At 36.8% G+C, this 24,819-nt stretch overlaps 1 protein-coding gene across 1 annotated transcript in view; it reads right to left on the bottom strand.

The window, feature by feature from the left end:
- Nucleotides 1-24,819, bottom strand: part of dysf (dysferlin, limb girdle muscular dystrophy 2B (autosomal recessive)) — a 94,774-nt gene that overhangs the window by 50,187 nt on the left and 19,768 nt on the right. The window contains exons 14-32 of the mRNA XM_073836632.1: nucleotides 24,097-24,210; nucleotides 23,811-23,988; nucleotides 23,414-23,538; nucleotides 21,869-21,975; nucleotides 21,590-21,785; nucleotides 20,239-20,385; nucleotides 19,994-20,125; nucleotides 19,151-19,317; nucleotides 18,949-19,063; nucleotides 18,647-18,752; nucleotides 18,388-18,530; nucleotides 16,725-16,898; nucleotides 13,408-13,495; nucleotides 13,249-13,326; nucleotides 5,437-5,618; nucleotides 3,593-3,733; nucleotides 3,108-3,137; nucleotides 2,565-2,600; nucleotides 2,415-2,456 (exon numbers count right to left, since the gene is read on the bottom strand). Coding sequence (XP_073692733.1) covers nucleotides 2,415-2,456; nucleotides 2,565-2,600; nucleotides 3,108-3,137; nucleotides 3,593-3,733; nucleotides 5,437-5,618; nucleotides 13,249-13,326; nucleotides 13,408-13,495; nucleotides 16,725-16,898; nucleotides 18,388-18,530; nucleotides 18,647-18,752; nucleotides 18,949-19,063; nucleotides 19,151-19,317; nucleotides 19,994-20,125; nucleotides 20,239-20,385; nucleotides 21,590-21,785; nucleotides 21,869-21,975; nucleotides 23,414-23,538; nucleotides 23,811-23,988; nucleotides 24,097-24,210 — 2,301 coding nt within the window. The remainder of the gene's footprint in view (nucleotides 1-2,414; nucleotides 2,457-2,564; nucleotides 2,601-3,107; nucleotides 3,138-3,592; nucleotides 3,734-5,436; nucleotides 5,619-13,248; nucleotides 13,327-13,407; nucleotides 13,496-16,724; nucleotides 16,899-18,387; nucleotides 18,531-18,646; nucleotides 18,753-18,948; nucleotides 19,064-19,150; nucleotides 19,318-19,993; nucleotides 20,126-20,238; nucleotides 20,386-21,589; nucleotides 21,786-21,868; nucleotides 21,976-23,413; nucleotides 23,539-23,810; nucleotides 23,989-24,096; nucleotides 24,211-24,819) is intronic.

Below are 24,819 nucleotides of genomic sequence, written 5' to 3'. Positions count from 1 at the left end.
ATTCATGTATTTGGCAAATGCTTTTATCCGAAGCTAATTACTGTACATTCCATTCAAGGTACACAATTTATCCGTTTATCCCTAGAAATCAAACCTATGATCTTGCTAGCAATATTCTCTTCTGTTTGAACAGCAGGAATTAAAAAATACCACAAAATGGTACCACACTTCTATTTTCATACTGTAAAAAAATGATATGATCAATAAGTAATGGAAACATGTTTTTCTAAAGTTTTAACTGTCAACAAACGAAAATCGGCACACTGCCACTGCTGCTCTTTTATTAAAAACACAACATTTCGAACAAAAAGGTCTTTGTCGGGTCAGGCAAAAAAAAAAGACCTGACCAAGACCTTTATTGGTTGAAACGTTTTTTTGAGCAGCATTGTGCCGATTTTTGTTTGTTGACAGTTAAAAAATGTCATATTACACTTTCTTCATTTTCAAAAAATTTAACTCAACAAATGAATTCAACTAATTTCGACTTTATTTTTAAGTTATTCAAGATTTAACTTGATATTTTGAGTCAAATTCAATGTAATTTCTATAACGCTTTATACAATACAGATTATGTCAATCCTTAAGGTCATTGCACACTGAGTCTGAAATTTTCAAATGCGTTTTTTCAGATGTTTCATATTCGTCATCCTTTCCTATTAAAATGCTTGCTATGGATGCAAAAACGCAGAAAATCGAACCCTATCCGATTTTTTATGGCGGACGAAAGTTTCGGAGGCAGTGTGTAAATTCGATTGACATAACGTGAGGTCGTATTTATTTTTTAACATGCAAAAATTTCGGACGAAAATTTCGGACTCAGTTTGCAATGGCCTTTAGTGTTAAAAAGCAAAATAAGATTTCAATGATGAAATGAAAAATTCAATTCTGTTGTAAAGAACAACAGTGACAACAGTGAACAGTCAATTTTTCAGTTAAAGTCGTTTATTGTTGATTCAGGTTAGTTTAATTACTGTGTAAAGTTCATCAGTGTCATCGTCCAGCTTAGTTCATCCAACAGTGACTTTGTAATCAAGTCACAAAATGTATCGGACCAATTTGAATTCTACACAGAATGGTACCCTGGACCACAAAACCAGTACATTGTATGGGTCAAAATTTATTGATTTTGCTTTTATGCCAAAAATTATTAGAATATTAAGTAAAGATCCTGTTCCATTAATATATTTTGTAACTTTCCTACTGTATATCAAAACTAAATTCTTGATTAGTAATATGCATTGCTAAGAAGTTCATTTGGACAACTTTAAAGGTGATTTTCTTAATATTTTGCTCCCTCAGATTCCAGATGTTCAAATAATTGTATCGTAGCCAAATATTGCCCTATTCTACCAAACCATACATCAATAGAAAGCTTATTTATTTCTCAATTTAAAAAATTGATCATTTTGACTGGTTTTGTGGTCCATTGTATAGCAATATGGATATGATTGTGGCTGTCATATGCTGTCAAATGCAGCTTTACTGAGCTCAACAACTTTGGCCCGAGTTGTGATAAAACAAAACGCTATTGGCTATTTAAAAAAGGAGGCAGGACTGCTTGATAAGTCCCGTCTGCTTTCCTGTTTCAGCTGAAATTAAGTCAACACATGGAATAACGCTGCGTGTTTCAAAGCACTTCAGTGAATATTTCAGTTGTATTATTTCATAATCAGTCACTTAATATCAGTGCATCCCTAGATGTTAATAATATCATGCTGTTATTTCCAGCAAAACAAAGACAGTAATGTGGAGTACAGAGGGAAAGGGAAAGCGCAAGCCCTTGAACCATGTTTTCATTTACTATTGGCGACACAAAAATGTTTATGTCCCTAGTGTGTTTGTATCTAATGAAGAGCAGCTATTATCCAGTCTAATAGCAGCATGTTAGTTCCACCATTAGTCTATCACTGTGTCTTTTTAAAATGCCACTGCAGAACAATAGAAATCTTTGTGCAGATGAAGCAGAATCCCATAGATAGGAGAGCAGGGAATACAGCCGGATCAGAAAGGCCTCTTAATTTCCAAGCCACCTCCCACAAGATTTTGTCCTTGGCAAACCATATAAAAATCAAGGAGGTGCATAGAAGTACACAGAGTTCTGGAGGAATCTACCCACCAGCGATAAAACAAAAAAATCTAGATCTCAACACTCCATATCCACAGCCTAATGAAAACCACTGGGAGTAGAACTAACTATACTGGGTTCCAGCTCAGTATCATCCACACTGAGTTGAGTTGTAACACTTGAAGAAATTCTTGGCCAATATAAATGTCTAAATGACCTTTGTAATCATTAGTTTTTGTTTTAAATGATGGAACCACATGCTCTGTGTCTGTGTGTGTGTGTGTTTCACTGTGTTTTTGCTAAGTACAGCAAAATGTGTTCGTGCATGTGCATGCATGCTGAATTGTACCCATTGCTGATGACTGTCAGAGAGGAACCCTGGAAGCACAAGCTTGAAGATGCCCAAAATAAACAGAGAGGGAAAAATGAAAGAGAGAACAGGAAAGAGATTGCAAATAAGATTCATTGTCTATTCACAAAATCCTCTACCAACACTTACCTCATCCATGATATGTGAGGGTGGTATAATATCCCCCTGGGAAAAAAAGTAGAAGAAAAAGAAGAAGAAAAAGACCTTTAAAATCAAATAAATAAAGTGTTACTGTGTGGGCATTTGTTTGTGTGTGTGCGTGGGTGGGTGGTTTGACTGTTCTCTAAGGGTTCACTTTAATTCAATTTCCCTGTGATTATCCCACTCTAACTGATGCCAGCTGGACAGGTCTGGACTGGGTGGGGCCTCTGGCACTTTTAAACTCCACTGGCATCTCCAATCAGTCTCCTGGCTGTCTGCATTGCCCAGACAGGGCCGCTTGCCTGAACTGAGGGCTGCTGAGCGGTGCCAGTCTCCAAACAGACTGGGCTAGTGAAACCGGTTCAGATACAGTGATGTTTATGTCATTTACAGCAGCTCTATCCAATTACTCAGTCGTGCTTGACTGAGAGAACAGGGAGTAACGATGAGGATAGGACGTGTGTGCGTGTTTGTGCATTTTTTAAAGAAAGCAAAGGAAAAAAAGATGGGCAACTAAGAAATATGACTAACCTCTTGACCGGGGATGTGATGAACTGCAGGCTGCGAAGAAAGGAAGAAAGAAGGAATGAAGAGCAATGACTAAATTATTTCGTACTGTAAAAACTGAGAGCGGTTTTGCATTTTAAATCATATGTTGTCAGACGCTATGCATACAAATACAACTGCGTGGGTGAAGGAGCCACTAAACTTCCTCTGCGGTGCTGGAGAAGCTGTGATATGTGCCATGTAAACACTTGTGGGTTAAACTCATCACAAAAGCATTTCTTTCAACAGAGATGCTGCAGACAACAGCTGGGCTAGATGTGTCTGGAAGATGCAAAGAATCCCACAGAATCATCATTGAGGTCATTTTAATTGTGAAGGACGGTGACCTTTATAACCTTATGTCATTTGTTATTTACAAGGAGACTGGAAATTGGAAAATGAAGGCCATGGATGCCAGGTACAATATTGCAAATGATGACTGTGAGGATGAAAGTTCATACAGCTCTTACTTTTTCTCTGCGGATCAGCTCGAAAGCAGCAAGCAGTTCTCCAGCAGGCTTCCCAGCTTTCTGGATGGGATACCAGGCGAGGCGAGGGGACGACACCATTGATGGTTGGCAAACACAACGGCCCATAAACTCATCAGCTCCCTGCAGGAGTCAAATAACTTATCAAGCATTTTCTGTTTTATAGACATTAAATGAAATCTGACATCAGTCTGAGCCTCCAACTGCATGTTATTAAGAGATTTATTTGAGACGTTTAGTAGCAAGCAAACTTGATATTCATAGTCTTAGCTTTTTGTCTGTGAAATACTAGTTTAACACTACTACTTTATTTGATTTTGCTTCACTTTTTAATTGGAATGTTAGTCTATTCTTGTGGTGTCATCAAATTTTGAAATTATCCTGTCTCTAAATGAAATATAAAAACAAAAAGGACAGTGCTTGGTCACTTTATATGTTGGCAGACATGTATATACATTATTAGTATATAAAGGACAGCCTTCAGTATACGCACTTCCCATTGAAGAACATTCAGTGAAGAGAGTCAGTGAATGAAATGTCACGTTTCTGCATTGTGCTTTGAAAAACGGCAGCGAATAGCCTATAACTATGCTTTCAGTTCGAATATAAATCTTATGCAGTATTACAGTTTGTCGATCTAAAATGGTATTTTCTTATTTTGGTTGCACATGCGGACCGGCGGACCACTTATGTGCACCCCTGAATATAACACAGTAACTATAACAGTATTTATAACACTTAATATTTTAATATTGTTCTGTAGTCCTGCTTATATTTAAAACCTGTTTGTTTTAATAATTGTAAAATGCAATGAATTGAAGTTTATGCAGTGGAGACATGATTATTATGATTATTAATTTGTTTTGTGCTTTTGTAATTTTCATTAGTTAGGGATTTAGATAAATTTTTAATCTGTTATAGTTTTAGGAATTTTAGTACTTTTAGTACTTTAAGCAACATTTTATTACAAAACATTAAAATATTCTAGTTTTTTATATTTTATTTTATAGTTTTAGTTTTACTTAATGATAACAACAACATTGTTTTAAGAAGTGCAAAATATAATACCACCTTTGACAGATTTTAAAAGTTCATTTTTAAATCGGGTGCAAAAAAAAATCTCGTAATAGTGTCTTTTTCACGCTAGCGACCCGAGTTCGAATCCATCTTTTGCCGAACTCATTATTCTCCCTTTTCACATTACATATCAACAAATCAGAAAGTCATTTATTTTCAATAAAATGAAGAAAATAATCGAAAAGTGGAACATAAAGTGTCTTATGGGTGTTTATCTGTTAGGGTTAGGTGTATGAGGGGCTTTACTGTCCCAATAAGGCAGCATCCATTTCATATTTTTAATAAAAACGGTAACTTACACTCAATACGTTATTATTGCATACTGTTTTAGAATGTACTACAATACTGAGGTGCAAATATCTGCCACTAATTGCACTAAGTAGTATAACTAGCATCTAACTAATATTATTTCAAAGAAAATACTGCTATTTTTACATAGTGCAAATAGAATCTATTAAAAATCATCAAAATTTATCAAAATCCATTATTTGAACATAATTTTGTCCAACAGTTACACAGACTTCAGTCTTTCCTCATTAAATGATACAGTATGAGTTATACTTGCACGGTGTTATGACTTCAGAGCGAGCAGACTTTGATATTGATCAGATAATTTCCGTCTTTCTGTCTTGGTTCTTGACCTGAATAAACTCTAAACTAGACTAGACTTCATGTCACTTGTCAAAAGTCTAATTTGACAATAAACACCCATTTATAAAATAACACATACAAACACAATAAAAACTCACATAGGTGTCCTGATCATACAGTTCCACCACAATCTGTGGAGGGTTCCTCTCGCTCACAAGATGGTCTCCAAATATTTCCACTTCATAAAAGATGAGGGTCTGGTCCCAGGTGGGATTGAGTGTGTTCCGAACAGTCACTGTCTTCTGGCTCTGATGCAGGAAGGACACGATGGCATAGGCATCTAATCACAGAGTCAAGGAGTCAAAGGTCAATGAATTGCATCTCATTTTTATGTCAGAATGAGTGATGAAGTATGGCATGAGTTGCAAGTTCACATAGCATGGGTAAATGAGATCTAAACTGTCAACTGAAACGAGAAAGACTTCACCAGGTCAAACGGAGGTGATTGCCACATAGATGGCTAAATGAAATGGAAAGAACTGCATCAAGAGTTAGGAAAGATGTGCAGCCATCCACTCATTGAAGTCTGTTTGCCATCAAGACTGGGGCAGTGATTCAGTACATTCTCCTCAGAACAAGACTTTCAATGCATCAGTAAACACAATAAACACAAGCATTTCTGTTTTTATTTGGTTCTGTAATGAGGGTGACTTTGCCAAGAATATAACATCAATTATGGAAGTGAAAAGAACCAGAGATACCCTGAGTTATGGCGCAGGGAGGGTGAGACCATTTTTGAACTTTAGTAGGTCTATGTAATGTCTGAAAGATGATGTGTGGTTGTAAGACAGAGAAAGGGGGAAAAAGATGAGTGAGTTAGCCAATGCATGTGCATGTGTGAGTGTTTATGTATTTAAGTGAGGGTTTTAAAGAGATAGTTCACTCAAAAATGAAAATTCTGTCACTGCCATTAGAAATCTGTATGCAATAAAATGGGGGGGGGGGGGGTTAAATTAAATAGAAATGATGAACAATGTGCCTGCTGTTCTTCTACAAAATGCTAAAAGTTCATATAAGCTGATAGTGGACAAAGCATGCAATTGTGTTTATTTTGATCCAGCGGTTATGTTAAATGTTAAACCTTTCAGGTAGATTTTTTTTTAAACTAAAAAATGACTATATTTCTTGCTTAAAACGAACCGAAAAAATGTCAAAAGTTTACATACACCTTGCAGAATCTGCAAAATGTTAATTATTTTACCAAAATAAGAGAGATCATACAAAATGCATGCTATTTTATTTTATTTAGTACTGACCTGAATAAGTATTTCACATAAAAGACGTTTACATATAGTCCACAAAAGAAAAAGAAAAAAGTAGAATTTATAAAAACAACCTTGTTCAAAAGTTTACATACACTTGATTCTTTATACTGTGTTGTTACCTAAATGAACCACAGCTGTGTTTTTTTGTTGTTTATTTAGTAAGAGTTGGCTATGAGTCCTAAACAGATAAACTGCCCACAAATTCTTTGGTTTTTCAGCATTTTTGTGTATTTGAACCCTTTCCAACAATGACTGTATGATTTTGAGACTCATCTGCTATTACAGATGGTTAAAATGCTCACTGATGCTTCAGAAAGAAACACAATGCATTAAGAGCCGGGGGTTTAAACCTTTGAACAGAATGAAGATGTGCACATTTTATGTTACCTAAATTTTTTTTTTTTATTTAGTACTGCCCTTCAGAAGCTACAGAAGAAACGTTACCAATGTGCAATGTTAGTTGCACATTGTTGGAAAAGGTTCAAAAAGAATTTGTGGGACCTGAAGGATTTTTCTGAAGGACTGCAAGCAGTTTAACTGTTTAAGACAAAGGGACTCATGAACAACTATCACAAAAAAACAAAAACAAAAAATAAACAGCCGTGGATCATTCAGGTAACAACGCAGTATTAAGAATCAAGAGTATGTAAACTTTTGAAAGGTCATTTTTATAAATTCAACTATTATTTTCTTTTGTGGAATAACTTACTCAGGTCAGTACTAAATAAAAAATAACATGCATTTTGTATGATCCTTCCTTTTTTTGATAAAATTTTGCAGATTTCTTTTGACCTCAACTGTAAGTTGGAAATTAACATTAATATGTTCTAATAATTAAATTAATTAATTAAATAGATTAATAAATGTTCACCTTTTGATAATTGCTGATGCCTCTAGTAATTATATGTCTGATTTTTACAGCCTATTTTTGGTTCATTTTAAGTAAGCCATATAGTAATTTATAAAGAATAGTTTTAACCCAGAGCTGCATATTTCGCACAGCACTTGGTTGTATTTAACACAGCATTTTTAGAATGTAACAGCATATGAGTTTTTAATGAGGGTGAGTAAATAAATCACAGAATTTTTATTTTTGGTAAACTATTCCTTTAAAATACACAACATTTAAATAAACATATGCACTCAAGGTGCTGAAAAATAAGAGAGTGACATCAACTACTTAGGAATGCTAGAAATTGGAGGGACAGTCAAAGTTTATTATTTCAGTCGATGTAAAACAGCCTCAGTGGGATAGTTTCACTTGGGAGGGAGTAACAGACACTTTTCCCAGCTCTTATTATACTAGCCTAGTTACACATACACACACACACACACACACACACACACACACACACACAACTTCCTACTTCCCACAAACACAGTGGCTCAAATAAACAAAGGGATAAACAAGCTATGGGGAGCGTGCACTGTTACCCAGGAGCCAATGGGAAATAAACACAGGCAGTGTCTAATCTGGCTGCTTACAGTGAACAGTAAATAAACCGTCTTCCCCAAGGGCATTGTGGGACTGGACATGTCGACGGCTGCCCACGTGTACAACTCAAACATGATGCATGACCCTTGGGAACAATGACATGCTCAAAGAAAACAGGGAAAGGCAACCAAGAAATTTGGCTGTAGATCATTTCCCATATATCAATACTATAGTGTTTAACTGTGCAGAAATCTTATTCAGATGCATGTTAGTGAAATGTACAGAAAGACAAACAGATAGATAGCTTTTTCTGATATCTGACGTTAACACAGAGAGGCCTACAGCCATGTAGCATCTGGCCCAAACCTCTGACTTCCTCTAATCCCCCTCCAGTAGCCAAAGCACTGATGCAGCCCTACATTTTTCCCTCCTTTATAAATATTGCGGTCCATCGATCATTTCCCTTTACAAAACTCCGTCTCATGCGCACCAAGGACAAGTGATTTCTGCCTCCAGCTTGATTTATTCATTTTCCTCAGAGCTCAGAACCCTTTAAAAGATCTAGGCTGGGTTTTGTGCATCAGGAGACCGACCCAAAACTATTTGTAGATTTGTAATCAGAGCGCCAGACTGGTCTGATTTATACCAGGCCTGTATTTTTAAAAGGATCCTCAATGTTTTTTCATCTGTGCTTGCGGGTTCAGAATGAACCTTAAACGCGTAGCCCGGGTAGCTACATTTCCAAGATTTCGCAAAAAACAAAAAACAATATACTTCAGATCTTTCTCCACCTTAACGTCCCTTTTCTTTTTTTTTTCCTTTTCATCCTTGTCCGCTTTGTTCCCATTTTTAGACTATGGTTTTTCCATGCAAAGGAGATTTATACCAGACATGTCTAATGGGTGATAACCAGCAGGCGTATTTTGCCTGCATTTTAATGATGTGGAGCACTCTGGGTTAAAAATTTCACTACCACAACTTAGAGCTTTAGACCATGGCAAAAGACTCGCTATGGTTTAAAGGGGGTGAAATACTGCTCTGGCGTTGCCAAGAAAGTTCTTTTATACTTGACTTTTTAAGTGACTGTTTTTTCGCCAACATCAATAATCAGTGTCACATTTTGAACGAAAACTCGCTTCATGTTTATTAATAGGTAATATTAATATAAGGTAATAACAAGGCCCACACGGAATCTGCGCATTTATGAGGGGAATTCTGTGCAATGGATTTAAATATGGTAAAATGGCTTAAACAGAGCTGAAAACACTACACTTATTGGTAGCTGAAATACATTTATGAATAGCTCTTTGAAATTATATTATAAAAAGGAAAAGCAATAAACAAACTAGTGTTGTCAAAAGTAGTCAAAAGTACTGATTTTGGTACCAGTCGGTAGCCAATCACAGACATATCTGTTGAGCACGTGAACACAATGGCCAATCAGAGGTGTTTAAGAATTTGCTCGACAGCGCTCAAAACGTTATCGGGAAACGGTGGTATCATTAGGGCTGTTTGATTCAAAATTTTTTGGAATTGAGTCCGATTCCTGGTTCAGTTCCAAGAATCGATTCCTCACTGTTGTTTTCAATTCTCTTTCAATTAGTTTTTTAGATTAAAGGAACCTCATTTCGCCATTACTGCAGGGTATAAAGATGGTAGAAAGAAGCCTTCTCATAATATGAAGCTTTATTTGTAATAATTATGATACATTTCTGTAGCTCGGATTGATTTTAAATTGTAATTTTGTCTGCATTGCCCATGAAATTAGTCATAGCCCACAGCTCAGCAGTGGACATGCGTTTATTGCAAGAATGGAACAAGACATGAAGTGTCTAAAATACATGTGCACAAACAAAATAACTAGAACATTAACAACACCACTGATAAGAGCTCATGGTTTATCTGTCAATCAGATGCTTTCGGCTACTGATCTGTGCTCTCGGCGTTTTCTTTCAGAATGATCATTGGCTTATAGAAAGGTTGAAAAATAGCATTTTATTTAAGATAGAAATAAGATCAAAACCCTCAATCACGTCATGATCTATTCTGTCATGCAGCGCTCAAAATTGTGGACAACATAGCTAAGCCAGGTCCACCGTAAAATAATGTCTGAATTGTTTTTTGAACTGGTTCATTAAAACGATCTATCAGAAAGAAACTTTTGTGGAAACAAATCAGACTTCTATACACTATTAGCGAGCAAGAGGTGAATTAATGGATGCTTCTCAAATGGAAGTACCGAGTACCGACTCGTTTTTATTCAGTTTATTTTCATGAATCGGCGATCAGCGATGTTTGATGACGTAGAAGCCAAGATATGCAGCCCTCGGAGGATGCAGCCTTCTATTTGAGAGGCACCCATAGATAAGCTTCGTTGAACTGAAAACGGCCTTCAACGAGGAGTTGACTCCCCTTGATGGGATTGATTCCAAACTTTGTAATCGACTCTCAAGAATCGATTCTTTTCTGGAATCGAATCCCAGCCCTAGGTATTGTCACATTTTTAAAATTTCAGTACCGACTGGTACCGAAGTGACAACACTACAAACTAGGGTGAGTTCTAGGGATGCCCCCTAATAGTCGACTAATCTTTGGTTGACGAGAAGAGGCTTGGTGAAATATGGCTTTTCATCTGAAAATATGTAAGTAGTAGCATCTTTACATGCCCGCTTAATCTAATGTTAACCTAGAAAAATGTGCGCTATTCGAGTGTCTGTGTGGAGTGCGGAAGCAGAATAGTAGGAGGCGCTGCTGCGGTCACTTGCTCCTAAAATACTCCGTCGTTTTAAATCTGTAAAGACTCTATGTTTATTTGTGTGCACTCACAATAACAACAAAACATTGCACTTTTGTAAAATCATGAAGGCAAACAGATGCGCTTTCTGCCGTCTAGGTCCCTGAGCTTAAACGCATCATAACATAAATAAGTGAAACTCTGTGTATGCTTGCCTTACAGACATGAAAAATATATATAGAGAGAGTGAAATTAATTAATTCCAATTTGAAAACAAATATTCTCAGATTACATAATTTGTATGAAACATCCAATACTGTGGAGATGACAAGTCAGTGTCATCAACTTCATCTCTTAGGCCTAAAACAAAGCACTATACCCAGACAGGTTTCACAAACAATGCTTAAACCTAGTCCCAGACTAAAATGTAAGTCTGAGCTGCTTCAGCTCAGAGAAATTTGCACTGACTGATCTTAAAATATATCAGTGTCTTTGTTTTGTCTCAAGATGAACACCAGTAATGTTTTTTAGGCACAAAACTATGGCCTAATCCTGGCTTAGTCTAAGCCCTGTCTGTAAAACCAGGGCTTAGTTTATCAATAAATTATTAAAATGGTAATGCAGCCTCCTTACTGTTTTTCCCTAACACATTCATAATAATTACTTCTGCCGGTGCGCTGTGGTGAGATTTATGTGTGTTTATAGGCAACTAAAGGCTCATTATTATGATTTAAATTATTTATTAATAAACCGGCGATTAGTCAACTAATCTCTTAAAATGGACAACTACTAGTCGACCAGAAAAGTCGTGGGCAGCCCTAGTGGGTTCATTGAAACATTAAAAACAACTTCATAGCAAATTCTTGTTCTAAAGAGTTATAGAAAAGTATTACAAAAAAACAAAAGAAGAACTTTTTTCTACTAGCAACAACTGCAAAACCAGAAAAGATTTTTACCTGAAGTGTGAGTTTAGACAATTTACCTCGGCATCTGCTGCTCTAACCTCAATCCCACAATTAAATCACTTCCTTTGACCCGACAAAACTTCACATGTGCCTCAAGGATAAAAAGTACATGCAGTGCACGTGCTTTATGTGCACTTGTTTTGTTACTTTCCAAGGACTCAAGTCATGGATTTCTTATGAAAAATTAGCTTGGCAAAAAAGGAACTAGCGCCAGTATATCAGAAAGAAAAATGGCAGAGCACAGCAACAAATTCAGCATATAATGTCTCATTTTGATTAGTCTTTTTTTCAGGGCTTTTCACTTTTTAAAGTTCAGAAAGTCATTGGGAGAGAAAGCAGGCTAATGGGATATGTTGCAAGCAGGATTAGACCAACATAAGAGCAACAGCATCAGAGCTCATGCATTAACCACTAGACCATGGCTCTGACTTGATTAGATTTACTGTATATGCTGCCAATGTGTTCTCTCGTTGACACCAGTGTAAATCTATTTCATTTCGCTTCTCTCTGGGCTACACTTGACCCGAACTGCCTCGGTCCAGTCAGTGCCAGGCACAATATTTCACCCCCTCTGACGTAAGCTCAGTTACGGTTCTTCTACCATTACATCTCAAAGACTTCACTTTTATGATTTTGTTATTTATAAATTGCCCCTATTATTCAAGGCAACACTGACCCTTTTTTTTTTTTTTAGAGAAATTCATAAAATCGCAATTGTGTCGTGTTACGCTATTGCTCTCAATATGCTTCACATTAGGATTACCCATTGACCTCAATTTGTGTCACTGCATGACCTGGAAATATGTAACTTATTGTATGTTAACTTGTGCAAAATGTCATTGCAGCTGGCAGAGCGCACTTCATGCCATGTGGTATTGTAGTAAATGTCTTTAAAAGCAGATTTCGCCGATGCCTGCTGTGTGTCTCAATGTCACGCTAGTGCTGCGCTCAAAAGAGAATGTTACTCAGAATCCATGCAAATAACCACAGTTTTAAGACCAGTGCAAGACGTGTAGATTCAGCCAAAATAAATGCAGCTGCTTTACAAAATGAATGACTGGTGCATATATTTCTTGGTACTATGCATAGCTTTGATCAGATTTTAAGCAACAAGACTGAGCAGCCTACACTGCTTTTGTTTATTTTTTAAGGTTTTGACCTCGGAAAATCTGATTTACAAAAGGGTTGGGCAAAAAAAAAAAATCACTACCTTTCCAAATTCAAGAGTCAGTGAGATTTCATTTTTTTGGATTTTTTTTTTGGAAATAAACAATACTTTTATTTTAGAAGAGTGCATTAAATTGACCAAAAGCATCAGTAACAACATTCATAATGTTCATAATAATGGTTAATATAAAAAAATAAAAATATTAAAATAAATGAATAAAAAAAAAAATTCAACTTCATTTAATTCTGAATTGTACACAACCCTAGATTTGTCTGTAATAGTTATGTTTGGGTAATGCATCTACCTTTTCCACTCGCTCACAGTGAAGCTGGTATATGCTCACCTGAGAAACTGTCTTTATCCATTGCCAGCAAGTCTCTGGCCTGATACAAGTAACATCGTAAATGATACAGGGTCCCATCTGAAGAATCAAGCAGAAAAACTTGTAGTTTAAGCCATCATTATTTTAAATGAAGTAAGAAAACTGCCATGTTTGACTCACTATCGAAGAAGCAGGAGATGGTTGGGCGGTTGACACCAAAGGTTGTTGTAACTGGCTTATCGTCATTCTTTTCATCAATAATGCTGCTCTGTTGACAAAAAAAGGAAAAAAAAAAACACTGTGAGACACATTATGTTCCTTCAACCTAAACAGTAGACTCGCACATTTTGGAGATGGGACAAGACAAGGCATTCATGTTGGATCAGATATCACAATATTCCGACCAGAAGGGTAAACAGAGTATGTGTTAATGATGACTCTGCTGTCAGTTGTGGAAAAGGCAACCGTATATGCACCACAAACCACTGGCATGAAGTGATTACATGTCATGGCCTCAAGACACTCAAATATCATTTTGTCACATACAGAAATTCTGACCTTCTCTGAATAAAATGCCTGATTATGTCTCTTAACCAGACAGAAACTGCTATGTCATTTGTGGCTCACTATATTTACATAACCCAATACCCTTGTACGGTTTTGGAGTAAAAAAGAAAAGAAAAACACCCTCCAAAGTGCCCTCTAAAACAAGAAGAGAATTTGGAATTCAATCCCAGCCAGTAGCTGTGTAGTGCAAGCAAACGCTGAATCGCTATTTTAAATGTCACATTGTTTGCACACAGCTTTTAGCACCAAGCAAGCAAGCTGAGGTATAATGAAATCTGCTGACTTATTAGTCTGAAATTAGTCTGACTTACTGTATTTTGGTGAACTCATTCGTCCTGTGTGCTATCTCTGTGTGTAACAGTGGAAAGTCTGATTCATTCTGAATCAGTTTGTCCTAAACAACTATCTTTCTTATGTAGCATTCAAAAATCTGATTCATTGTAGTGAATTGATTAATACTAAATGGCTCTGTCTTATATGTAGAGGTTGAAAGTCTGATTTTTTTCTATTGAATCGAGTCTTAAACTGCTCTCTATTTCATATATGTAGTGAAAAATCTGATTAATTCTAGTGAATCGATTAATCCTAAATGGCTCAATCTTATACATAGCAAATGGAAAGTCTAATTCACTCAACTCTGGCTCTCTTTCATATGTAGAGGTGGAAAGTCAGTTTTTCTATTGAATCGGTTCATCTTAAATTGCTATAAATCTCATATGTAGCAGTTCTGATTCAATCTGAATCAGTTTGCACTAAACAAAAAAAACTCTCTTTCAGCAGTGATTTATTATAGTGAATCAATTCATTCTAAATGGCTGTCCTTCATATGTAGATTTGCAAAGTCTGACTCATTTTAGTGAATCATTTGTCTTAAATGGCACTCTATCTCTCATATGTAGCACTGAAAAGTCTGATTCATTAAAGTTAAACAATTTATGCTAAACAGCACTGTCTTATATTAAGCAGTGACAAGTCAGTCTGATTCATTTAAGTGAATTGATTAATTCTAAAAGTCTCTCCCTCATATGTAGAGGTGGAAAGTCACATTTTTTCCTATTGAATCGGTTCACCTTAATCTGCTCTCTATCTCTTATGTAGTAGTGAAAAGTCTGATTCATTCTAGTGAATCAGTTCATTCTAAATGACTCCCTAATATGTAGATTTGCAAAGTCTAATTCATTCTAGTCAATCAATTCATCCTAAACGGCTCTCTCTCATACGTAGAGGTAGAAAGTCAGATTTTTTATATTGAATCTGTTCGTCTTAAACCGCTCTCTATCGTATATGTAGCATTGGAAAGCCTCATTCATTCTGAATCAGTTTGTCCTAAAAAAAACCCTCTTATTTATAAGTAGCGGTGAAAAGTCTTATTCATTATAGTGAATAAATGTATTCTAATTGGCTCTCCTTTATATGTAGATTTTTTTAAAGTCTAATTCATTCTGAATTAGTTTGTCCTAGAAAAACTCTTACTGCAGTAAAAAGTCATTCTAGTGAATCATTTGTTGTAAACTGCACTCTATCTCTCAAACAATTCATGCTAAATAGCATTAATTCAAATTAGTCTGACTTATTTTGGTGAACTGATTAGTCCTGCGTTCTCTATGTGTAACAGTGATTCATTCTGAATCAGTTTGTCCTAAACAACTATCTTATGTAGCAGTCAAAAATCTGATGCGTTGTAGTGAATCGATTAATACTAAATGGCTCTCTCTTATATGTAGAGGTTAAAAGTCTGATTTTTCTACTGAATTGATTCGTCTAAAAACGAATGATTCACAAACAATTCATGCTAAACAGCACTCACTTATATTAAGCAGTGAAAAATCTGATTCATTCTAGTGAACTGGCTGGTCATAAACAACTCTCATATATAGAGGTGGAAAGTCAGATTTTTTAATTGAATCAATTCATCTTAAATGTCTCTCTATCTCATATGTAGCAGTTGAAAGTCTGTATTAAATTAGACTCTCTTTCAGCAGTGAAAAGTCTGATTCATTGTAGTGAATCATTTGTTCTAAACTGCACACTATCTCTCAAACAATTCATGCTAAACTCTGCACTCGCTTATATTAAGCAGTGATAAATCTGATTCATTCTAGTGAACTGGTTGGTCAAAAACACCTTCCTCTCATTTGTACAGGAGGAAAGTCTATTTTTTTTATTGAATTGATTCGTCTTAAACTGATCTCATATGTAGCAGTTGAAAGTCTGATTTATTTTTAATTAGTTTGACCTTAAAAAAACAAAACTCCTGATTCATTCTAGCGAATCAATTCATTCTAAATGGCTCTCCTTCATATAAAGATTAATTTTAGTAAATCATTTGGGTTAAACTGCACTTTATTTCTCATATGTATATAAAAGTCATATGGGAATAACTGAAAATGACTAAATTAAGTATTTGATGCTTATAATTGATGTCTTTGGGTCAGAGTTTTTAGGTTCACCTTTGCAAGGCACTGGGGCCTTTCACTTGCACCATGGATCCATTCCAGACCCTCGTCAACTCAAGTTCTCAAGCCAGCCAAGCCCACATGACATTTCGTGCCAAAACTGCCTGGAATAGATCCGTAACAATGGACCCAGCGGACCAGACTATGAGTAAAAGAATAAGCATACTAACTAGGCTTTATGCATACATCGCTTTCACACTCACTGTTCCATCTCTGTCTCCCTGTAAATGATATCCCATGATGCCCCTATTTTACCAGGCTGATTCCACTTTGCTTGCCCAGTCCCTCTCAGCACCTCCGATTCGGCCAAGCTCAAAGCCCTCCACACCCATTCTCGCCTTTGCCTCGTCTAAATTGCATCTCACCCTCGTTTGATTCTCTCTGATCACTTTCCTTTCCTTCCATTACTGTCTCTCTTTGTAAATCTCAACCCAATTCCAGCTCTACATCAGTCAAACAGTCAACCCTCATTACCAGCGAACACTCCAAGGAAAAGATGGCCGCCGGCCCCGTCTTTTCTAACGGCTCCATACGACACCTCCAGCGCCGGCGACGGAAGGAGTCAGTCTTCCTCTGTTTAAGGTGAAACTTCCAGCCAAATAAAGAGGCGTATTCCCAGCCCTCGCGCTCCGACTCGTCCGGACGCTGCTGTAGAAAAGTGGGCACACACAGAGGAAGACCAATTTATATAAATGAATTTGATTACATTAAAGTATTATTCTCATATGCAGGTTCTGTATGATCCTAACCAGCTGTGCACAGTACAATAAAAATAAAAAAGACAAATAGCAGACATCAGGATCTTTAGGTTAGTGAGGAAAGGATTAGTGAGGAATTAGAGTTATCTAATAGAGTAGAACGATGGGAGGAACAACTAGACTAATGTTTTAAAATCTATGCTTGAAGAGTGCCACCATGAGGACAACTGATTTAACTCTCAGTGACTCTCAAATGCACATGGACACAAATATATAAGTGATCTAAATATCTAAATGATAGATGATAAGAACTGCTTAAAATAATGCTAAAAGACCTTATGTTAATGTGAACGTGTCAACTAAATTTTTTCTATTTACCCTCTGGGATCTGAGGGGGTTTTGGGGCTCTGGAGAAGTTTTGACATGCCCTGAGGATCATGTGAGCTTTGCCTTCACAGAAATCATCAAATTACATTTTAAAATGTATTTAAAAGCAGGTGTGTTAAATTGTAATAACATTTCACAATATTACTGTTTTACAGACTTAAAAATATATTTAAATCCTATCCCCAAACTTTTGAATAATAGTGAATTATCTGTCATTTAGTTGTCCAAATGTTCATTTTAGGTCAATTATATAATCGAAACCACCTTCTGAACCCAAACCTCTCTGTCAGACACTCAACAGTCCTACTTGTTTCTTGCATAGAACCAAATATAAACACACTGAGCCTCATTCATGAAACACGAGCAGAACAAATTTGTGTGTAAATCGTTCGAAAATCCATTCTTATGTAAACTGTCGCATTGAATTGAATGTGACAATTTATGTAAGAAAAGATTTAGGAATGATTTAACACAAAATTTCTTCTGCTCGTGTTTCATAAATGAGGCCCAGCTCTGCGAAATTATTATTATCAAAACCAGCGATCTCAAAAACGTATTTTTACATCTTTATTAACAAAGTGTGTTGTACCCCAACTTTTTTGCTTATTGGATAAAGACTTTGACAGAATGAAACAAAAAACTCTTTATCTCGGTGTCTGTTACACACCCTCACACAGATGATGAACATTAGGCATATTTGCGGCGGGACTTTAAAGTTGGACCCGGGTTTTCCTGCCAAGTGGATTATAGGTGTGGGATTGATTTCAGATTATTCTCAGATGGCATGATTAATTAGGTGTCCTCTCAAACTCCATCTGCCTCTCGCCAGATGCGTTCAGGGACAGGGGAAGACCTCCTGAGACTACACAGAGCTCTTTATGTCACACCACCCTGAGCTTTACCAGAATGCCCCACAATTCAAAGAGAACGAAATGAAGCTCGGGGCCAACATTCTTCTTTTGTTTATAAGGCGCTCTCAATACGAAACTGTGTTATTTCTCTGACTGAAAACAAACCGAGCGGCAACACTTCGCTAATGACTGATGATGTACTTTTCTGAGCGCCTCCATTTTCTGCATATCTCTACGGCGGAGTCGGATCCAGCGTCTCCGGCGGTTGGTGTGGTACATCTTCTCGGATGGAACCCAAGACTTTGGTCGGCGGTCTGGGGGGAGGGTTATTCCATATTCCCACCCTACCAGGTAGAAGATGATTTATTGTAAAGACACATTGCTTTTGCAACTCTTCAATATAAGAGCAGAAGTCAGTGGCGCATGTGTGCAGGAAGGACTTTTCTCATAGTTTCCATACCTTGATCATCCACTGCACGCTTCAGATCCTCGCTCCACTCAATATCCTCCCACACCCAGCCGGGGGGACACTCGATCTCATCTTTAGGCACGGCCTTTTCTCCATTCTGCCCCCCAGTGGAAACATAAAGAACAAAAAGTTCAGTTCCTGCCAACTGAATTTAATGGAGAACATATTAGTCCACTTTTTAAATACCTTTTGACTAACTCTTCCTCTGTGCCTTATAAATAACACTAACAACTCTTACTGTACGTCAAAAGAATTAAAGGTGCAGTTTTGTTATGATACAACTACACACTGACCACATCTGTGTACCCCTCTGACATGCCAATCCACTGTCCTCCTGGCAAACGCATCTGATTTTCAAACACCTCTTCCAAAAAGGTCATATGACCCGCATCAGTGTCATACAGCATTCTGGGAATAAAGACAAATTCATGTCATGCAGTTTCAAAGGGTGTTTAATGAAATTGATATCACGGATAATGATAAGATGGTACTCACGTTTTCTCTGGGCTGACGTACCAGTCTCCCGCCCAGCTCCATCCTGGAGCGGGTTTGAAGCTCTCTTTTGGGAGTTTAACTCTGCCAGTCACATCACTGAACTTGGGATATGTCAAACCCGTCGTACCCCAGTTCCCCACCAGAGCCAATTTAGTCTGGTTTTCATACTGTAGGTCAAAATAAATCACAGTAGGTTTTTGGAAAAAGTATATCATGCTCACCAAAGCTGCATTCATTTCAAAATACAGTAAAATTGTGAAACATTATTACAATTTAAAATACATGTTTTTTTTTTTTTTATGTTGTAAAAGGCAACACAACTACCACAATCAAGGCCCAAAAAGGTAGTAAGGACATCATTAAAATAGTCCATGTGACATCTGTGGTTCAACCGTAATTTTATAAAGCTATAAGAATACTTTTGTGCACAAAAATAATGACTATTTCTTCTCTTCTGTGTCAGTCTTCGACGTGCATTTATGAAAGTACCATGACGCACGTCGAAGGCTGACACGGAAGAAAAGAAATTACGGCTGAACCACTGATGTCACATGGACTATTTTAACAATGATCTTACCTTTACCTTTTGGGGCCTTGAACATGGTAGTTGTGTGGCTGTCTGCAGGGTCAGAAAGCTCTCGGATTTCATCAAAAATAACTTAATTTGTGTTATGAAGATTTACCTAGGTCTTACAGTTTTAGATCAACATGAGGATGAGTAATTAATGACAGAATTTTAATTTTAGGCGAACAGAATTTTAATGTTATTTAGCAAAGGTCCACAGGGCAAAAGTGCCAACAGGTGACAAAACACACAAAAATTATAACATTTAACCCACTCACCGTTTCTGCAAACACAGAGAGTTTGCCCTCTGCAAACTGGTTAAAGGATTTGATATCCGCAGTTAGTCCGAACCACACCTTGACCCTGAGCTGAGCTGGGATCTTACTATATCCCCCGTCTTCCTGCGGACACTGAGCACAACATTACACACCAAGATAGAAAGATTTATCAATGCCCCTACAGTTCCATTCATCATTTGTACTGTAGCATTAATATGTGCTTTGCCTCCAAATAGTGTGTTTACCTTCATGAAAACGGTCTGAAGTTGGCCACAATGCTTTCCACAGTAACCGTGGGAAAAGAGAACTTGATGGGCAGGGATCCTGTGGTAGGCCACTCGTCTGTCTCCCTGAAGCATCCAGATTATTATATCTGGCAGACTGTTCTGGGGCTGAAAGAAAAAGATTTTCATTATTTTAATTTATGGAGTTATTATTTGAACCAGGTGTAAGTAGAACAAAATTATCAAAAATAATTTTGTAATAATAAAAGTAATATAAGGCCTTGTTTACATTGTTGTAAAGACATTTTTTGCAAATCCGATCACATGTGAACAACACTAAATACAATTGTAAACGGGTTCGAAAATGTTTTTAAGTTGATCATTATTGACCACTTCCAGAAGAAGTCGAAAACACATTTGACTGCATTGCTGTTGCAGTGTAGATGCTCATGTGGTCAAATGTGTTCAACAGCCACAAAAGTCTGCCACCTACTGACCTAACAGTAAACAACTGATGTTTGCCGTTGACTTCCATAGTATAAAAAAACTTATACTATAGAAGTCAAAGGTTACAGTCAACTCTTTGTTTACATTCTTCAAAATATATTATTTTGTGTTAAGCAGAACGAGGAAATTCATACAGGTTTGGAACAACCTGAAGGTTATAAAATGATGGCAGAATTTTAATTTTTTGGTGAACCAATCCCTTTGGTGTAAATGCGTATTGGACATAAAGAAACAGAACAAACTGAGACAGACTAAATATAGAAGAACTGTGGCAATATCTCCAAAATGCTTCAAGAGACCTACCTGCAAAGCAACCTGAAAACCAAAAGCTACCTTAAAGAAAAAGCTGCTTTAAACACAAATGATGATCACATCAAATGTTGCTTTAATATAGTTAATAGAAGTTAATTGATAAAGAAAATCTATTTATATTTTTTACACAAGTGCCTAAAACATTTAACAGTACTGTAGCTTTGCAGGTCTCTAGAAGCATCTTGGAGACATTGCCACAGTTCTTCTGGATTTAGTTTGTCTCAGTTTGTTCTGTTTCTTCATATCATTTCAGACAGACTGGATGATGATGAGAACAGATCTCTGTGTGGAGCACTGACTGTTGTCAGACTCCTTGCGCAAACAAAAATCTTACTGGATTATTAAAATTAATGGATGTTTGGACTTGTAAACTGGTATTTCCTACTGACACACTACAGCAAAAGATAAAAATAACTGACTTAAAACCATTTTTAACTGGTGAAAATACTACTTTTCTAATAATTTTGGCCACCACTAATTTCGGATCAATGAAAACGCATCTTTATACCAGGTGGACACAGGGCTTTAGACATTAAGGCCACGTCTCTTTCACCTCCTCAGAGAGTTGGCGTAGTCTCTGGATCCAGTCCTCCGCTTGCTCCAGCACTGCACTCAGCTCAGTCTCTGGTCCATGTTTGAGTGCCAGGGCTGCCTGCACTATCTGCTGCATGTTAATCTTGCGCAGATTCCTCAGAGATTTATCCAGTGCAGTCACACAGGGCCATTTAACCAACTCTGGGAGCTCCTCACTACAGAACAAACACACATGGGCACTTTAGTTTCTAATAGTGAATGCTATACAGCTTCATAAAACACTAGAGCACATCTGCACCTGCAGTCAGCTATGACATCATCAAGCAGCTGGATAACCTTCTGCTCCAAATCCTGGTCGTCACTACTTGCTTTGAGCGTCAGCTGAACCTGCTCCAAATTTGATTCCTATAATGAACAGCAAAAACAATATTAGGTTACAGTTATAACTGATTGTGCTTTGATATATTTTGACATGTTGATTGGAGCCATATTTTAGATGTACAGTTCATGTTTGCATACACCAGGGCTCCTCAAATCTTACCCTGGAGGGCCAATGCGCTGCAGAGTTTAGCTCCAACCCTGATCAAACTTACCTACCTGTGATTGTCTAATGATCCTAAAGACCTTGATTAGCATGCTCAGGTGTGTTTGATTAGGGTTAGAGCTAAACTGTGCAGGAAAATGGATCACGTGGGCCAGATTTGAGGATCCCTGGCATACACCTTGCAGAATCTGCAAAATGTTAATTATTTTACCAAGGATCATATAAGATGCATGTTATTATTTAATTCTGATCTGAATAAGATATTTCAAATAAAAGACATTTATATAGTCCAGAAGAGAAAATAATAGTTCAATCTATAAAAATTAACTATTTTAAAAGTTTACATATGCTTGATTCTTAATACTATGTTGTTACCTGAATGATCCACAGCTATGGTTTTTTGTTTAGTGATAGTTGTTTAAAAGTCCTTTGTTTGTCCTGAACAGTTAAACTGCACGCTTTTCTTCAGAAAAATGCCTTAGGTCCCACAAATTCTTTGGTTTTTCAGCATTTTTGTGTATTTAACCTTTTACAACAATGACTGTATGATTTTGAGATTCATCTTTTCACACTGAGAACAACTGAGGGACTCATACACAACTATTACAGAAGGTTCAAACACTCACCGATGCTTCAGAAGGAAACACGATCCATTAAGAGCCGGGGGGTGAAAACTTTTTGAATTTGAATTAAGGGTAAATTTAACCTATTTTGTCTTCTGGGAAACATGCAAGTGCCTTATGTAGATTCTGAAGGGCAGTACTAATTAAAAAAATAAAATAATATTTAGGCAAAATAAGAAAAATTTACACATCTTCATTCTGTTCAAAAGTTTACCCCCCTGGCTCTTAATGCAATGTTTTTCCTTCTGAAGCATCAGTGAGCCTTTGAACCTTCTGTAATAGTTGCATATGAGTCCCTCAGTTGTCCTCAGTGTGAAAAGATGGATCTCAAAATCATACAGTCATTATTAGAAAAGGTTCAAATACACAAAAATGCTAAAAAACCAAAGAATTTGTGGGACCTGAAGGATTTTTCTGAAGAACAGCCGGCAATTTAACTGTTCAGGACAAACAAAGGACTCATGAACAACTATCACTGAACAAAAAAAACGCAGTTGTGGATCATTCAGGTAACAACACAGTACTAAGAATCAAGTGTATGTAAACTTTTGAACAGGGTAATTTTTTTATTCAACTTTTATTTTATAATTATATTTTATATTTTAAAATAATTCACATTTTGCAGATTGTGCAAGGTGTATGTAAACTTTTAGCCTCAACTGTATATGTTCCTCACCAATCGGTCGACTATGCTGAGCAGCATGTTTAGGGCCTCTATGCGAGGGCCGATATCCTCCCACTCTGAAGACAAGACCACCACAGGTTTCACATTTCCCCATGGCAGGTAGTAGTAATGGCAGCCTAAATAACCATGTAAAACAGTAGAAGTCATGTTAGATGCTTGAGTGAGTATCACTTATTGGCTTGTAGGTAAGGAGATCATAATAATAATCTAAAATGAAACATTATTGGGCATTTCATGTAATATAAAGTATTCACTACCTTTAAAAAGCTTGTTTTTAATAGAAGTCTTTCAAATACTTGACCAAAAATACAGCAAAAAATATTTTTAAAAAGTATGTAAAATCTAATGTTTAGCCAAAATGAGTGTAAATCATTAGGTGGTTTCTCACCATCAAACACGGCCCTGCTGAACTGAGTGGTGGAGGCCAACGGCAGGTAGGTGTTGTCAAACTTGTTGCCGTAGTTACCAATGCTGACTTCAAACTGAACTGCATCATCCACATCCTGAAGAAGAGTGGCTGAGTAGAATGCAGCAAACAGGGAGAACTTCCTCTTCCGCATGAATTTCTGTATGACACAATACAACAGAGTCCTTCACTTCTATTAAATGATCCATCCTGTGCCACATGACCCCATGTATGGGGCCAAACCCAGCTGGGATAACTGTGATCTCACCTCTACCACCAGCAGGTCATCAGGATGTATGTCGTCAGTCTTTTGGTCCACCTGATCAGAGAGCTTTGTAATGACCTCCAACAGCAGACGTCCACGATAGGCCACACCCTCTCCCTATGTCAAAAAATGCACACGCATTTCTAAAATAGTTCAAAATACTAAGTAATCAAACAAATTAACTTTGTTAATTTTGTACTCAGCCAAGTATAAACAAATATCATACAGGGGAGCTTGGAGTATGCTGTGCCACTTTATTTGCCAAGTTATTCCAAATAAGATTTTCATATGTAAACAGGATTTCAAATTAAAATGTGAATAAAAATGAGCTGTTTATACAAAAAAGCCAACTGTAATATAGTGAAAGCATTATGATGTTTGGAAGCATGAAAGTATGAATAAAATGAGTTGATTATGCAAAAATTAAATATTTATAATAGAAATGGTTGGAAAACTGGAATACGGTGAAACAATTTTGATGTTTAGAACATAAAAATATGAATATAAATAAGCGGTTTTAAATAAAAAAATGAAAAACAAATGTAGTAAAACACTTAATATTTACAAACAAAATGAATGTGAAGACACAAACGGCGCTTTTCCACTACACAGTACCAGCTCGCCTCAGCTCGCCTCGGCTCGACTCGACTCGGCTCTGTTTGGTTTTCCACTGTGTAAAAGTTGTACCTGTACCGGCTTTCAGGTACTTTTTTTCGTACCACCTCC

The sequence above is a fragment of the Garra rufa genome, chromosome 3, assembly GCF_049309525.1.
Source record: "Garra rufa chromosome 3, GarRuf1.0, whole genome shotgun sequence".
NCBI lineage: Eukaryota > Metazoa > Chordata > Actinopteri > Cypriniformes > Cyprinidae > Garra > Garra rufa.
The sequence above is the reverse complement of the archived record's forward strand: the minus strand, read 5'-3'. Positions and strand labels throughout refer to the sequence as shown.